The sequence below is a fragment of the Anas acuta genome, chromosome 1, assembly GCF_963932015.1.
Source record: "Anas acuta chromosome 1, bAnaAcu1.1, whole genome shotgun sequence".
Taxonomy (NCBI): domain Eukaryota; kingdom Metazoa; phylum Chordata; class Aves; order Anseriformes; family Anatidae; genus Anas; species Anas acuta.
The window spans coordinates 204,750,330-204,766,906 of NC_088979.1; the positions used below are offsets into that span (position 1 = coordinate 204,750,330).

Below are 16,577 nucleotides of genomic sequence, written 5' to 3' on the forward strand. Positions count from 1 at the left end.
AGGAATCCTGATTCATCCATCCTCTGGGCTAAAATAAGAGAATGGTTATTTATTTGATGAGAACTTTCATCCTTGCAGCTGACTTTGCATCCTGTTGAATGCGCTGCCCTACGGCGATCTTATACTACAGAGGCCTTCAAGGAATCCTCAGACAATGTAACATCTGCTGGCAAATTTCCATAACAAAGAGAAAACTGTCTATTCTAGTGACAAACCTCCAGCATTAGTAAAGGGTTCCATCCAGTTGTGGCTCTTGCCCTACTTCCAGCGATGCTGCTCTTGGGAGCACCAACCCCAAATGCTGAAGAGATAAGAGGCCAAGCTCTTCAGCAGGGCTTATTCCTTAGCAAAACTGAACAAGTGGCTGTCAGACTCTTATCCAGTACAGTGAAAAAGCATCTCTCCACTTTGGATCCCAGCCTGACACAGGCTGAAAGATAGTGACTGAGGGAAAACTGAGATGGTTGCTAAAGAAAAGGTCAGGCTCTCCAGACATTGCAGATGCTGGGCCAGTAACATGTATACTTTGTATGTAAGATGTTTGCACAGACTTTGCCTGTTGCTCACCACTGGGGCCTTGACTATGCCACAAAGAACCTGGGACCAGATTCTGGGCACAAACAATGCTGTTCTACATTTCAGTGGCTTCTGAAATTTACTCTGTTTCTGCAGATTGTAGCAGAGAAACAATCAGTATGAGGCTTTTGGCATGGAAAGCAGAGCAAGCCAAGAGCAGAAACCTACCAGACCTTTACAGACCTAAATATGCCTACAGAAGGATTTAGCTGCTATTGATTCACAGTTTTCAGTTCACCTTTTCTTACATCAGCCAAGGCTCACATTATTGACAGCTGTGAATGAAAATTCTTACTTTGCTGAAACTATTATCCATGGAGTCAATCAGCAAGGAATGCTCATGACCTGGAGTCATATCAATGCTACCACTTAAGGAAGATGTCCACTCACTTGACTGCAACCTGCCACAAAAACAAACAAACAAATGTTAAATCAATGAGTACAAGGATTGGGTGATCCAAGTAGCAGCAATCCTCTTTTATTTCATTAAATATGGTTTCAAAATTAAATTATTGCCAGATTTTCTGTAGGCTAGTGAAAATGTAACAGAGTTGGTATATTGTATTATTGTATCCATAATTGTTACACTTGCTCAGTGTAGCCTCTTTCTGTGTCCAAAGTCAGAGAAAAATGGAAAATTTCCATATTGCATGATGCACAGATTACCATTCCTCACCCGTAGAGGGAAGTTCAGTTGTTGGCAGTGAAGTCCTTTCTCTCCTAATTTATGTCCTATAAATTCCGAACTCTTGATTTCTTTTTGGTGCTGCTTTTTCTCTTTGTGAATTTCAATCTCTAACTTAACTGAGGTGTCTGTGTTCTGCATGGGGGCTTTCAAGTGAAATTTAATAGCATGTGATTTTAAAGAAGACAGGGCATATGATTTAATTATCTTAAATTCCATGAAAATATTTTGGAAGCCAGCTTTGATCCCAACAGTGCTGGTTCTTGCTAACTATTTCCCAGTAACAGATCTTCAAGACTGGTAAGATACTATTAAAGGACGAAATGCACAAGCAGCATCATCAAATCTTTGGGCTAGTGTTAGTGAAGTGAAATCAATTGTAGGAGGCTTTCATAGACTTCAATGCTAGAAATAGCAAAGGTTATCTGAGTTGTGGAACAACCAGGAAAATTAATCCAGAATTCTTCTATTTAGACCATTATTTTTTGTCAGAATCAGCATTTGTGTCAGAAAGAAAGCCAATGTTTTGTTGTAAAAGATTCCAACAGTGAGATAAATGAAATAAACCTCTAGGAGATGCATGCAGCTCAAGTATCACAGAATCACAAAATCACAGAATTGTCTAGGTTGGAAGAGACCTCAAGATCATCAAGTCCAACATCTGACCTAACACTAACAAGTCCTCCACTAAACCATATTGCTAAGTTCACCATCTAAGCGTTTTTTAAACACCTCCAGGGATGGTGACTCCACCACCTCCCTGGGCAGCCCATTCCAGTGCCTCACAACCCTCTCAGTAAAGAAGTTCTTCCTAATATCTAACCTAAAACACTACCTACAAACAAGTTAAGTGACAAAAAATACTTTTATAGTCAATGATAAGAAACAGGCATTTGACTCACACTGCCTAATCCTAACATCTAGTCTATGTCAGACTCCTTTTCTCTACTGACTGTAATGGTACCTGTCAAGTAACCTGAGCTAAAGTGGGCATAAACGGCAAGGTTTTGGTAACAGGGAGCTGCAGAGGGAGACTGTGTGGTAGGAAGCCATGAATTGCCCTGTGCCATTGACAGATGTTTTCATCTGGCTTGGCAATGGCTGATGATACCTCACTGCATGCCAAAACATCAGAGGAACATACTGTGTGTTTGCTTATTTATAAAGAAAGGGTGGTAGCTCATAGGGGCAGGAGGAGGACATGTGGGCACAGAAGAAGATACAGGAGGTGGTATGTGGAAAGGAACATTCTGGGCGACACAGAAGGAGATTCACTCTTGTAAGGAGACACTCTATGCTGGAGAAGGTATGTCTAGGACTGTGGCTCAAAGACAGGAACATGCTGGAGTAGCTACATCCCCAAAAGGACAGTGGCCTATGGAGGAAGCTACACTGGAGCAGGTACTCCCCTAAATAGCCTGCAGCCATGGTGGGAGCAGTAATGGGGGTAACCTGACTGCAATAACAAAAGGTCTGACAACTTGAGAGCCAAGCCCAAGAACTTGTCTCTTGGCCTAATTAAATGAGCCTGGGAACCAACATTCTTGAAGTGTGGCTGAATAACTCATAATGGGGAAGCATCCTGAGATACCACTGCGTTGATCAGTACAAAACAAGAAAAGGAGAACAACTTATCATCTGAGAAAGTGCGAATTGATGTGAGAAATAAGCTTTAGTTTAAAGCAAAGTAACAGAAACAAGAAATTTTATTTATTGACTCTCTCAGGAAGAAGACCACTACTAACAGCACCTGTTGATTGCGTAACCATGCTGTCCTACTCCTTCTTATGCCTTAATAGTATAAAATGGGCTTGATTTTCACCCAAGACAGTTTTTCTCTTCGAGAAACTTCTCTTTGTTTCCTTTGTTCCCTTTTCCCTCCTTAAACAGGTTGAAGCTTTACTGGAACTTTAGGTTAACTTTGCGACTTGACCAGGTATACTCCTAAACCCCCTAATACTCCTCAAGTGGTGACACTTCAACTTTGAAGTGTGACTCTGTTACTTTATTCCCTTTCTGGGCCCCTTAGGGTTGTCTGTATTTTGGGAAATTGTTTCGTTTTTGACCTGTTTGGTAGTCAGTCTTGGGAACTGTTTTATTGACATTACCACCAGCCCCTTCCTTTGTCCCCTTTTAGGATCTGTTTGATGCATTCAGTACTGGTAATTATATGAATATGTATGTATATAATCTGTCATAAGTCTGGAGTTGATAAGGGTAACCTATCGTAAATCTGTTTGCTATCAAAGTATTGATAAGTTTGTCATAAGTATTTTCACTGTCACAGTAATACTGATAACTTTGTAAAACCTATAATTACTCCCAAATCATATCTGCTGTTACATTACTGATTTTCTTACCTCAAATTGCATTTCTACTACTCCTAAGTGATATTACTATTAATTGGTACTACATCCTTGACACCTGTTGCATATATATATATCTATGCATGCTTGCTTCCTGGTAATATCTGTAATAGTTTGGTATCTATCTTTCATCTTAGAATCACAGAATATCCTCAGCTGGAAGGGACCCATGAGGACCATTGAGTCCAAATCCTGACTCCACACAGGGCAACCTAACAGTTAAACCATATACCTTAAGAACATTGTCCAAACACTTCTTGAACACCAACAGTGTATCTTCAGTACAGAAGGGAAGGTCCAACTAGAGAAGGACGTATTTATTTTTTCCCCCAAAGTGAACATCAATCAGTTTTGTCAGAAATACAATTCCATATGTATTTGCCTGATTAATCATAGCATTCTTGATAGTGGTGATTCACGTTGATTAGTAATAAATAGAAATCCTTAGTGAATAAAGCCTGTGTGTCCTTGTGTATCACAGAATCCTACAAACTCACTGTTATGATCATTATGATCATTGGGTCAGGCAGTTTCCTTCTCCTTTTGGATCACGACAGGTCAGTAAAGGAACCCGCAGCAGAGCAGAGGAAATAAGTAAGAAGCAAGGAGCTGCAGAAAGAAATCATTGCATACTGACTCCAACCTCTTGTGCTGCCTTTTGCCTCACTGAAGGGAATGAGTATAATGTAAGGTGCAAACAGGAGTGAAGACTAGGAAAGGGGGAGAAGTGTCTATACTGAAGTTGAGCTGAGGGTAGGAAGAAGTGTTTACCCTGTATTAGCTGCTTCTCAATACCCAAAGTTTATGTTCATTGGCTATAAATTCAAATTCAGTGAAATTCCTCAAGTTTGTTTTGCCCAAGACAGATCGGTGCTTACTGAAGAGACAAAACCCTTGGAAATATTGGGTCTTGCCCTCTGTGTTAGGGAATGGATTGATTTGGCAAAGTTAAGGACCAGACCAATAAAGAGTACCTTGTGGCTGGGGTCTACTACAAGCCAACTGATCAAGGGGAGCCTGTTGATGAGGACTTCTTGCTTCACCTACAAGAAACATCATGCTCACACACTCTCATCCTGATGGGGGACTTCAACCACTCGGATGTCTGCTGGAAAAGCTACACAGCAGGCTGTAAGTAATCCAGGAGATTCCTAGAGTGCATTGAGCATAACTTCCTGGTTGATGTATTAGACAAATCAACCAGAAGAGAAGTGTTACAGGACCTGGTGCTCACCAATGCAGATGAACTCATTAAAAAGGTTAACACTGGTGGCAGTTTGGGCTGCAGTGACCATGCCCTGGTTGAGTTTGTGATCTTGAGGAATACGGGCCCGGAGAAGAGCAAAGTCAGAACCCTGAATCTCTGAAGAGCAAACTTTGAGCTATGTAAAGATCTAGTGGATGAGATCCCCTGGAACACCGTCCTTAGGGACAAAAGAGCTGAACAGAGCTGGCAACACTTTAAGGATGTTTTTATCAGAGTACAAGAACTCTCCATCCCCCCTGTATGTATAAAAGACCATGCAGCGAGGCACAAACAGTCCAGGAGGTTCCTGCAGCGCACTGATGGTAACTTTTTGATGCAGGTGGTCGAGGAGCCAACAAGGAGAGGTGCGCTGCTGAATACTGTGCTTACAAACAGAGAAGGGCTTGTTGGAGATGTGAAGGCTGGAGGCACTCTTGGCTACAGTGACCATGAGATAGCAGAGTTCAGGGTCTTGCAAGAAGGAAGCTGGGCAAGAAAACGTTAGTGTACATGTATAGGAGAAGAAAAAAGAAAAAAGAAAAAAAAAAGAAAAGATGAAGTTAGAGTGAAGAGCTGGGGGAGGGAGAAGAAATTCTAAACGTAGAAGAGGATGTGACCTTTCTCCTCCACCAAGACAGGGACATCTTCTTGGTAAGCTCTGTGCCTTTACCCTTTGTTGAGGAATAAACAGGATAGAATTTTGCTGGTGCTATTATAATATATTAGCACTATTGCAGTAAGTGTAATTATCAACGGCAATGCCAAATCTGTTATACCTGTCACATTATTAAATACATTAAAAACATTGTTGAATGTCATGTTGAACACATGAATGTAATGAAGTGCAGAAATTAACAAAGAGCTATGATCACCATACAGGTAATACTGCTCATTTGGTCAAGCTCCCTCACCTCCTGATCTGATCCTGTGCTGCAGAGAGTGCTTCCTCTACAGCAATACGACGATCCCGTTCTTCCTCCAGTTGCTCCTCTAAATACCTCAGATCTTGCTTTGTGCTGCTGTGTAAATTTTCAGTTTCAGACAACCTGTCAGAAAATAACCAAGCACATGTGAAAAAATGGTCTAATTCACAGACTATTCTGTTTCTATTCAATAATGCAGTATGTGAACAGATTCCAACTCCCTTCAACTTACACAGAAGATGGGTATTTTTCATGAATATATTTAAATTATTTGGAAATAAAGAGTGAGAATGTAAGTCTCTTAAAGATTCTGTGTCACATCTGGAAGGAGCTTCTTGGCTTTGTCATCCATGACCCCACCTTCTGCTAGCTGTTTTGAAAGGGCACAATGAATCATGTGCTAAGTTTCAACTCCAGACATACTAGCAACAACAGTGAGACCGGGCTAACAACTCACAACACTGATACCAGGCCAAATTAATATACTTTGGCAGCTACTGAGGAACCAGCCCATCAAATCAAAGATGGTAGTTCGGCTGCTGATGGTGAACCAGAATTGCTACTGAACATTGTCTCTTTACTGTTTGAAGTTCTATGCAAAGAAACAACTAAATACAGCTGTCAAGCATGTGACAGTACCTCCACTTCAACAAAGTCTTAGGGTGGAAATGAGCTTTTGAAAGCTCTGACAAATGTAACTCAACTGTGCTCTTTTCAGCCTGAAGATCTCCATCAGGACTAACACTCTTCCTGGCCCCAAAGTTTCTTAGCTTTTCCTTACCTCAGCTGCAACTCCTGTAGTTCAGGTGTGTAACTCCCTCCAGGCTCATTCTTTTCTTGGGGTGCTCCAGGAGCAGCATCTGTTGTAAAAGACTCCTGAGAGATAGCATGAATATATAGCATAGGGCACTGAAAGATGATAGAAACTAGCTACAATGCTGCATGCTGAGTGGAGCCATCTGCAGTAAGTTTTGCACTCTCTTGCACCCAGAGAAGACCCTTACCATGCTCTTGTCTGCAGACTGCAGCTCCTGGAGCTGCCTTTCAAGCACCAAGCAGCGGTTCAGAACCTCATTGTAGTGCTGGTGACTATCACTGATGTTTCGACTGCTACCACGCAGCTGGAGGGAGAGGGCATTTTTCTCTTCAAATACCTGAGAGAGCTGAGAAGAGAAGACAACTGTTGAGTAAAGAACTCAAATGTTTTTGTGAAAGTGAAATTTTCTGTGTAACTGAGGCTAATAATTCTAGTGGGAACATAGGTATTACCACATTGTACATTTCTAAGGTTCATACACCAGTGATCATCTCCAACAGTAGCTTGTGGCTAAAGTTTCCAGCATACCTTTACTTTCTGCAACTTGGTGCAACTTTGCCTGAAGACAGGCAAAAAAGTAATTGAGTACCTTGGTCGCCTTCTCTGTATGCTGGATAACTAGGTCTCCCGTTTCCTTCTGGAGAGGGCCTGAAATTTCCCTAGTCATCATTTTATCACCGACAAATCTATGGAAGCTTTATTGCTGCCTTTCTCACTCTTCCTCCTTCCCCTGCTTCCCTTCACTCCCTCTCCCCTTCCCCCCCTAACCCTTCATCTAGCTATCAGTTAGACAAATGAACTGCTACATAGGCCCAAAATTGGTTGGACTCAAAGGTAGTGGTCAATGGCTTGACAGACAGCAATGGACAGAATACTCCTCTGGCCTGCTTGAGGTACATATTGCTAAGTACTGACAGCAACATAAATTGACACAGTATAGCATCAGGAAATTTGCAGTCGATATTGAATTTGTGGGATTGGCTGACATAACAAAGACTGAAATTTCAATCTAGAGGGACCTTGCACCAACAGAAATCTTTAGTCCAATAAAGGGAAGTGCAAACTTCTGCACCTGAGGCAAAACCCATGCATCAATACAGGATAGGAAGAGCCTGTCAAGGCAACAGCTCTGCTGTGAAAGACAAGGGAATTACAGCAGCTGCCCAGCTGAATACAAGCCAAGAGGACACTCTCACTACGGACCAGGAAAATTGTATCCTGGGTTACATTAGGAGAAGTAAGGCCAGCAGCCTGAAAAATGCTACTACCTGATCTGTTTGGTAACAGTAAGACTGTACCTGGAATATGGTGATTAGTGTTGGGTCCTTGTTTCAAAATGGACAGAAAGTCCAGAAAAAGGCTACAGTGACAGTCAAAGGATTGAAGCATATGATGCCTGTGAGAGCTGAGCTGCTTCATCATGGTAAAAGGAGGCTAAAGGGTGATTTTACAGTCTTTTACAGTTACCTTAAAGGGAGTTGTAAAGCAGGCAGATCAAAACTCTTTTTGGTAGTGGCAAAAAATATAACAACAGACCATAGACTGTGGCTTACAGAAGTCAAGCTGGACATTAAGAAAAAACATTTTCATTAAAATTGTAGATTAGCATTGGACAAGGACCGAGAGAGGTTCTGGAATATCTGTTCTTGGTGGTTTTCACCACTTGGCTAGGGAAGGGCATGGATGACTTCATATAATGCTCCTGACAGTGCTGCTTTGAGCACCAGAAGGGTGTACTAGATCATCTCCAGAGGTCTCTTCTAACTAATATTTCTGATTCTGTGTTTGCTTCAGTGAATGCCCACAAAACCAGAAAGATCTATTCTTGCTCTCTGAGCCTTATTCAAGCCCACCCTCTTCCTCACATTCCTCAGCCCAAACTCTGTGAATAGAAAATATTATTTGTACCTTACTGTTCAAATGCTGAATTCTGAGCTCTTTTTGGTGCAGTTCTTTCAGGCAGTCACTTAACTGGGCCTGGAGATGTTTTGTCTCTGTTTCTAGGCTTGAAAAGTCCCCTCTCAGAGCTTCTGGAGAAATCTGCCAGGGAAAGTACAATGAAAAACATTGTGCCAATCCATTCTCATATTAGTCCTCTTCACTACTTCAAGGTTAAAGCCCTACATTATTCCTAGGCCTGGAACTTGATGGCAAATGGCAAATAAATAGAAATAACCCAAAAGCCATCTGAAAAGCTAAACAATTAGGAACGATCACTCTACGTGCACATAGGATGAGTCCTTCTCAAAAGCTGTCTCAGGGTTGTCTACAATACAGGAAGTAAAAAAATTATATGAAAGAGAACAGGAAAACAAGAAAAACCACAAAGCAATGACCTGACTACTCTCATTCAGCACAGACTAAAAGGTTAGCACTGAAGCATTCTCCTGGGGAAAAAAAAAATCACATGCACATTGTTCTAGCTTTTTCTTCGCATATATGCATGTGTGTCAAAGGGATAAGGAAGGTTTCCTCCCTACTTCACTAACAGAAAAGCTTTTCACTGGATCGTTACAGATATTGTCAGGAGAGTGGTTTCCTTATTCATAATGTTAAGGTACTGCACATGCAGCAGGAAAGTCTCTTTTTCTAAACGAAGCAAAACAGTCAACTTATTCCGCTCTTAGGACTGCCATATGAAGAAAAGAAGGCAGAAAGTGCAACATTCAATCCTCAACCTCTCTGGGCTTGAGTAAGGATTGTAGATTCCTGTCACAGTATAAACAACAATAAAAATTCTGTAACAGACTTAAAAATTAGAATGTGAAACTACAAAGGACTAAAACAGAAAATAAGATTTCAGACTCAAAAACAGTGCAAGAGGCAACTCTAAATAGCCAGATTGAAAGACCTGAGAAGATCCAAACTGCTCAGGGGAACAAAGGTACCTATGAAGCCCCATCTCTTTGACATAACCATATATGCTCTTCCTATTATTCACTTTTCCTAATGTTTCAAGAAAGAGAGTAAAAGAGTATTTTCTAAAAGTTTTCAACAATTCAAGTTACAACATTGGTATAGCCCTTGAAGGCCACATAACTAAATACAATACTATAGTCTGGAAAACGTTTGACCTCCAAGATCTAAATATAAGCAACACACACTACTTTGGCTGAATTTCAAACCTCACATTTCCATGCAGTACAGAATCTGTATATTTCTACTTACCTTCTTTTGGTACTGCTCCTCTACAGTTTGAAACTTGGTAAGGGGCAGCCTCATTTCTTGCACGATCTTTTGTAAATGGCTCAGCTGCTTGTCTTTTTCTGCTATTACCATCAGGTACTGCTCTTTGATGCTGCAGATCTGCTTTTCCCAAGTAATCTTCTCTTGTCTGCAAATCACCATGCAAAGGAAATTACCAGGAAGTTCCTAGTATTGCTTATGACATCCAGACACCCAGCTTAGAATGAGACAAGAAGGATTATAACTATTTCCTACCACTATTACATGCCAGATAGGAAGTTTTATAATGAAGACAAACTGAAACAAAAACCACTGAAGTATAAGAACCTTAAAAGCAAGTGCTGAAGCGAGTCCAGAGAAGGGCAATGAAGCTGGTGAGTGGCCTGGAGATCAAGTCTTAGAAGGAGTGGCTGAGGGAGCTGGGATTGTTCAGCCTGGAAAAGAGAAGGCTCAGGGGCAACCTTATCGCACTCTACAGGCACCTTGAAGGAGGCTGTAGCAAGGTGGGGGGTTGGTCTATTCTCCCACATGCCTCGTGGCAGGACGAGGGGGAATGGGCTAAAGTTGTACCAGGGGAGGTTTAGGTTGGATATTAGGAAGAACTTCTTTACTGAAAGAGTTGCTAGGCATTGGAATAGGTTGCCCAGGGAGGTGGCTGAGTCACCGTCCCTGGATGTCTTTAAAAGACGTTTAGATGTAGAGCTCAGTGATATGGTTCAGTGGAGGACTGGTTAGTGTTAAGTCAGAGGTTGGACTTGGTGATCTTGGAGGTCACTTCCAACCTAGATGATTCTGTGATTCCGTGATTAAGGAAGTGTTCTCCATTTGGCTCAATAGTGCAGATTGTTCAAGGCTCATAGTTTTCGTATTCCAGGACATTGTCTTGTTCTTGCTGAACAAAGAGTTTTTTTTCTAGGATGCTATTAACAATGCCTCTTGTCATTATAACATTAGCACTGCCTCAGTCACATATGCACCAGAACCACAGCATGGATCACAACATGCAGACTTGAGGCCTTAGTATCACTTGTGTTGTAAAAGCTATCCAAGAAATAACCCTTTTCTTCTATCAGGTGATACATAAAATTTGTAAGCTGCTTCACGCTTAATGAGATTTGTTTAGTTTGGAGGTCAGATTTGCGGGGAAGGGAAAATGAGCACTAAAAGCTGTTATATAACTTTGGACAAAGATAAGCCATACATCTTTCTACAAACTGTCCCTGCTCCTCCCCCTCCTTCCCCTTTCACTCCAGGTTCAGTCATTCCTGCAGTCATTCTTCAGGATCACTGAAGTATCTGAAACTTTTTTTTCCCCATTTTTAGCACAGAGCCTATTTGATTAATTTTAGTCCAACGAGAGACAACAACTTACTAGACTTAAATTATAGACATTAATACAAGACGTAAAGCAAGTGAAACAAAAGATTAGTCATACAGAATGAGTATTTTCTATACAATGATATCAGAAAGATAATAAAGAGTGTTCATTCTATTATCAGCTTTGACCAGAGAGTGCTATAATTATATATAAATAAATTCCAATATAAGAAACAGCTTAAGTTTCCTCTGAAGCAGATGACATTGGCCACCACTGGAGGAAGGAAATAAAAATTAAAAGGCCATTAACTATTTCACACAGGATCTTCCTTCCAGTATGTCAGGTTGTAAATCTCCACCCTAAGCCTGAAGTAAAATGCGGAACAAGGGAAATGTGTGCCCACTCCTGAATAGGGCAGGTGATTTCGTGGCAGTAGACACATGTAAGGCTGAGGAACTCAATGCTCTCTTTGCCTTCTGCCCACAATGGCATTTGGAAAGAAAGAAATGATACATTAACATCTCTGAGACAGTAAGAAGATAATTCTCACCTAAGCTGCTGGAGCTCCTGCTGGTAGAAAATACTTTCTTGCTCCAGCTGCTCTTGGAGATGGTGCTGTTTTTCTGCTTCTTGCTGATATTCCTGTACTTGTGCCTTTAAGCGAGAGTTTTCAGCTGATTCTATCCCAACTAGTATGTATTGCTGCTGCAGATTCTTCAGCTCTCTTACCTTTAATTAAAGGGAAATATCAGTGTGCATGACAACTGAGCAAGCAGCTATGTTTATTATTTCCAAGCGTTTAAGAACATTTGTCACTGTGGCATCTGGAGAAAAAGTCACATTCAAATGACAGATAAACTAGAAATTGACAGCAGTGATTACAACAGGCTACTAAGAAATGCTCAGAAAAAAAAATAAAAAATCAGAGAATTCTATTGTGAATAACAGCATAGTGAGTTTTGAGACCTTTCATGAAGATTTGACACACATCAACAAAAAGACCCTGGACTATGACATTAATGTACGTATTCAGAGGAAACCATAAAGTGAGATAGAAGGAGCTGGTGAAGAAAAAATCCTGAAGATGGTACTTAGTATAAACTAGGGCACTGAGGAACTAAAATCCTTCCAACAGTCTACTCTGACTGGAATTAGAATAAGTTGTCATTACATTGCAACCAGTTTTTGAGGTTTAGATGACATGACTGAGTCTGGAGACATACATGTAGAAGTACTTAATGAGCCAGATCTCTCTACTAAGGCTCTCTCTTAGTATTAGCAGTGCTACACAGGTATGTAAGCTCAACAAAACAGTAGTAGAAGAGAAATAAATCTACAAGTAACTGAGATATTAAATGGACAAAAATGGTCCTTTGTGAGGATTTGTGAGGATCCTTGAAGACGATCAGAAGGCTGGAGCACCTCTCCTCCAAAGAAGACAAGCTGAGAGAGCTGGGGATGTTCAGCCTAGAGAAGAAGAGAAGGCTCCGGGCTGACCTCATTGCAGCTTTTCAGTACTTAAGGAGGGCTTATAAAAAAGATGGAGGAAAACTTTTTGCTCAGATAATGGCAAGACAAAGGAGAATGGTTTTAAACTAAAAGAGGGGAGATTTAGATTAGAGGTTAGGAGGAAGTTCTTCACTCAGAAGGTGGTAAGGCACTGGAACAGGTTGCCCAGAGAGGTTGTGGATGCCCCATCCCTGGAGGTGTTCAAGACCAGGTTGGACAAGGCCCTGGGCAACATGATCTAGTGGAAGGCATCCCTGCTCATGGCAGGTGGCTGGAACTAGATGATCTTTAAGGTCCCTTCCAACCTGAGCCATTCTGCGGTTCTATAAAAAAAAGTGTTTAAGACAGTATCACAAAGTACATGTATGTGGTGAATTAACAGAACAAAGAGAAAACTAAGACCAAGCATCAGTCGAAAACGATGGTAAAAGTCTGTCATCTGAGCAGCAACTAGAAGTCTAACCGAGCTGCATTGTGTCAGAGAATACACAAAAACAGACACAATAAGTATGCAAGCAAGGATGTTAAAATGAAGTTGCAATGTCTTGTACCTGTCTTGAGAATCAGAAATCACGAGGAGAAACCAACTCTTGTGTTAGATTACTAGCAGACTATAGCAAAGACAAATGCACGAGCTTCCACAGATGGAAGACTAACAGGGAACACATACCTTACTTCCATGGTTCCATGTTTTAAAAGAAACTAATAAGAGAAATTACTTTGCAAAGTTAACTATGAAATCATAAGTTTCCCTGTGTCAGAAAGGGTAAGATAGATGGCACATACTAATTTAATGGGATCCGATGGAGTGCACCCACAAGCAATGAGGTCATTGGCAATTCTCAATTACCTTTGAAATATCATAGTGATCAGCAGAGGTTTCTCAAGACTGGAAGAAGTATCATCCCTACCTTCAAGAAGGGCAAGGAGGAGGATATGGGAAACTGCAGGCTGGTCACCCTCACCTCAATCCCTAGGAAGGTGATGAAGCAAAAAATCCTTGAAACCATTTCCAGATACAAGAAAGAACAGGTTGTCCAGTGGACTTGTGGAATATCCATCACTGGAGATACTCAAAACTCAAGTGGACACTGTTTTGGGCAACCTGTTCTAGCTGACCCTCTTTAAGCAGAGGTGTTGGACTTGATTTCCAGAGGTCCCTTCCAACCTCAGTGATACTGTAGTTCTGCAAGGACAATGATCCATTTTTAACACTGTGAATGACAGATTAAATGTGATGAATTCTGAAGATCCTAATCTCCTACGGAGCTTTAAATAAGAGCAAGAAGAGAAAACAAGGACGTACTAATCTGTCTCTGTCATTCTGCAAGGAGGACAGTGCCTTCTTAAGACTCTGCACTTCTGAAGGACTGGTCAAACTGCTCCCTTCTGCTCGCTGCTTCACTTCTTCAATCTTACGTGTGCTGTCCAATTCATTCAGCAGACGGTCTCTTTCATCCTGCAGACTTGCCATAGCCTTGGAGAAAGATCTGACTTGGTTGGAAGAGCTCTCCAGTTCTGAAGACAAATGGAGAAGCTCATCATCTTTGGCTCTGAGCTTCTTATAAAGTTTCTCAATCTGGGCCAAGAGACCTCTTTCATCAGCGGCTTTCTGCAGTTCTGTCAGCTCAGATCTCAATGTGTCTCGGTCCCTGGCAGTAGAATTTTGCTCCTCTTGTAACTGAACCATCTTTTTCTGAAGCTCCTGCACTAGACTCTGTTGTTCCTCCAAGTCTGCGGAGTATTTCTGTTTCAAAACTTGAAGCTCTTCATTGGCCTGGTCCCTGCTATCTTGAAGAGAGCTCATGGACTTCCCAAAGGACTGAATTTGGGCTCTCAGATCTTTGTTTTCATCTGTAACTGCAAGGAATTTCTGTTCCATTTCCATCAGGTCCCGTGCCAACTCTGCTACTCTCTCCTCTGCTGTTTCTGTTTCATTCCTCATTATCCCTGCATCATGATGCAGGTACTTTAATTCCTTTTTAAGCCTGTCTTCAACCTCTCCCACTCTTTTGGCTGCATCCCTTTGAACACATACTAGTTCTTCCTCAAGTTCCCTTATTCTTTTCTGTGAGAGGGCAAGCTTATGACTGAGTTCTTGTGCCTCTTCCTCCCTGGCCTTCAGTTGTGCTTGACACTCCATGATAGGACCCCCCTCACATAATGATGCCATCTCACTCTGTACCCGGGACAGAGAGGAAGTAAGGGTTTCAACCTCTTGAGACATACTGACTTTATCCTCTCTCAAGACTTCCATGCACTTCCTGAGATTATCCTGAGCATTTTCAGACTCCTTCAGCTGTGTTTCTACTATTGCCTTCTCCTTTTCCAGAGTCTGGATCCGCTGAAGCTGTGTTTTGAGAAGTTGTTTCTGTTGGGAGTCCTTTATTGAAATTACTTGGTTCAGATCTTCTCTGTACCGCACCAAATCTGCACTCAGCTTGGCATTCTCAGAGTTGAGGTCATCCATCTGGCTATGAAAACTTCTGATTTCTTCCTTGAGTTTATTATTTTCAGCTGCAGCCTCTTGAATTAGCTGGTCTTTTTCCAATATTATAACAAGATGACGTTCCTCAAGTTGCTTGTAGTCTCTCAGTACACGATCTCTATCATCTTGCAAAGATGACATGGATTTGGTGAAGGATTCCAATTGCGCCTTCTGCTGCTTATTTTCTTCTCTGATTATCTTAATTTTTTCAGTGAGATGATCAAGTTTGTCAATAAATTTGTTCTTCTCATTTTCCAATGCTTTTTTATCTTCTTCCTCCTTTGTTAGCCTATCCTCCATCAATGTCATTTCTTCAGAATATTGCTGCCGTAATTCAGATAGAGCTGCTGTAACTGCTTCTTCCTTGGCAGACAGCAAACTAATGATCTTTTGATCTTTGGCACTGGTTTCTTCATGCAGCTTATTTGTTAAGTCCTTGGAAGCCCGCAGATCAGCCTCAAGCTGTTCACAGCTGAATTTAAAATTCTGGATACTGGTCTCTTGCTGCTTGACCATACTCTCCAGCTCTTCTCTGACCAATTCACATCTGGCAAAGGAACTCTGCAAGTCAGCAAGTTGGTCTCTCAGGCTCTGGATTTCTGACTCCAGTTTCTGCTGTTCATTCTGAGACTCCTTGAACAGTTTCTGAGACCCTTCTAGCTCAGTTAAAAGCTCCTTTTTTTCTGCCTGCAGTATTTCGCATGTCTTTTGATGATGCTGAATTTCTTTCTTATATTCAGATTCCCAGTCTTTCTTACTGCATTCCAGCCTGAAAACAGAGAAAAGAAAACCAGTCACAAATCAATGAAGTATCTCAGTATTCAAAACCACACAGAAAAAATACACAATTAGTTTTACTGTAAGAAAATTATCTAGAAATATCCAGATTATTAGCTTCCCTCAATCTAAAATTCAAACTATCAGGCGCTCTTCTGGACCTCATACACACCAACAAGCAGCTTGTTGGGAATATGATGGTCAAAGGCAGCCTTGACTGCAGTGACCATGAGACAGTGGAATTAAGGATCCTGAGGGCAGGGAAGAGGTGAGAAAAGGAAGCTCACAACTCTTGATTTTCATGTCCCCTCTGCTCAAGCAGGGACACCCAGACCAAATTGCCCAGGGCCATTTCCAGATGGCTTTTGAAGATCTTCAAGGTTGGAGACTCCACAGCCTTTTTGGGCAGCTTTTGCCAATGCCTGGCCACCCACACAGTGAAAAAATGTTTCCTGATGTTTAGATGGCACCTCCTGTGTTCCAGTTTGTGGTCATTGCCTTTTGTCCGGTCACTGGGCACCCTCCAGCATCTTCTGGTGTCTGAAGTCATTCTGGCCTGGGTTCAGGACTTTATACTTTTCTTTGTTGAAATTCATGAGGTTTCTATCAGCCTGTCCAGGTCCTGCTGGATGGCGGTATGACCTTCTGACAAACATAATCATAGAATGTTACACACCTTAAGTAGC

The 16,577-nt window shown here is 41.5% G+C and overlaps 1 protein-coding gene across 7 annotated transcripts in view; it reads right to left on the reverse strand.

Annotated features, from left to right (window-relative positions):
- Positions 1-16,577, reverse strand: part of GOLGB1 (golgin B1) — a 61,698-nt gene that overhangs the window by 1,752 nt on the left and 43,369 nt on the right. For all 7 annotated transcript variants that reach the window (XM_068670249.1, XM_068670251.1, XM_068670250.1 and 4 more), the window contains 8 exons: positions 13,933-15,883; positions 11,668-11,846; positions 9,782-9,947; positions 8,522-8,653; positions 6,801-6,959; positions 6,578-6,672; positions 5,785-5,919; positions 872-977 (listed from right to left, as the gene is read on the reverse strand). In XM_068670249.1, the coding sequence (XP_068526350.1) occupies positions 872-977; positions 5,785-5,919; positions 6,578-6,672; positions 6,801-6,959; positions 8,522-8,653; positions 9,782-9,947; positions 11,668-11,846; positions 13,933-15,883 (2,923 nt within the window). The remainder of the gene's footprint in view (positions 1-871; positions 978-5,784; positions 5,920-6,577; positions 6,673-6,800; positions 6,960-8,521; positions 8,654-9,781; positions 9,948-11,667; positions 11,847-13,932; positions 15,884-16,577) is intronic.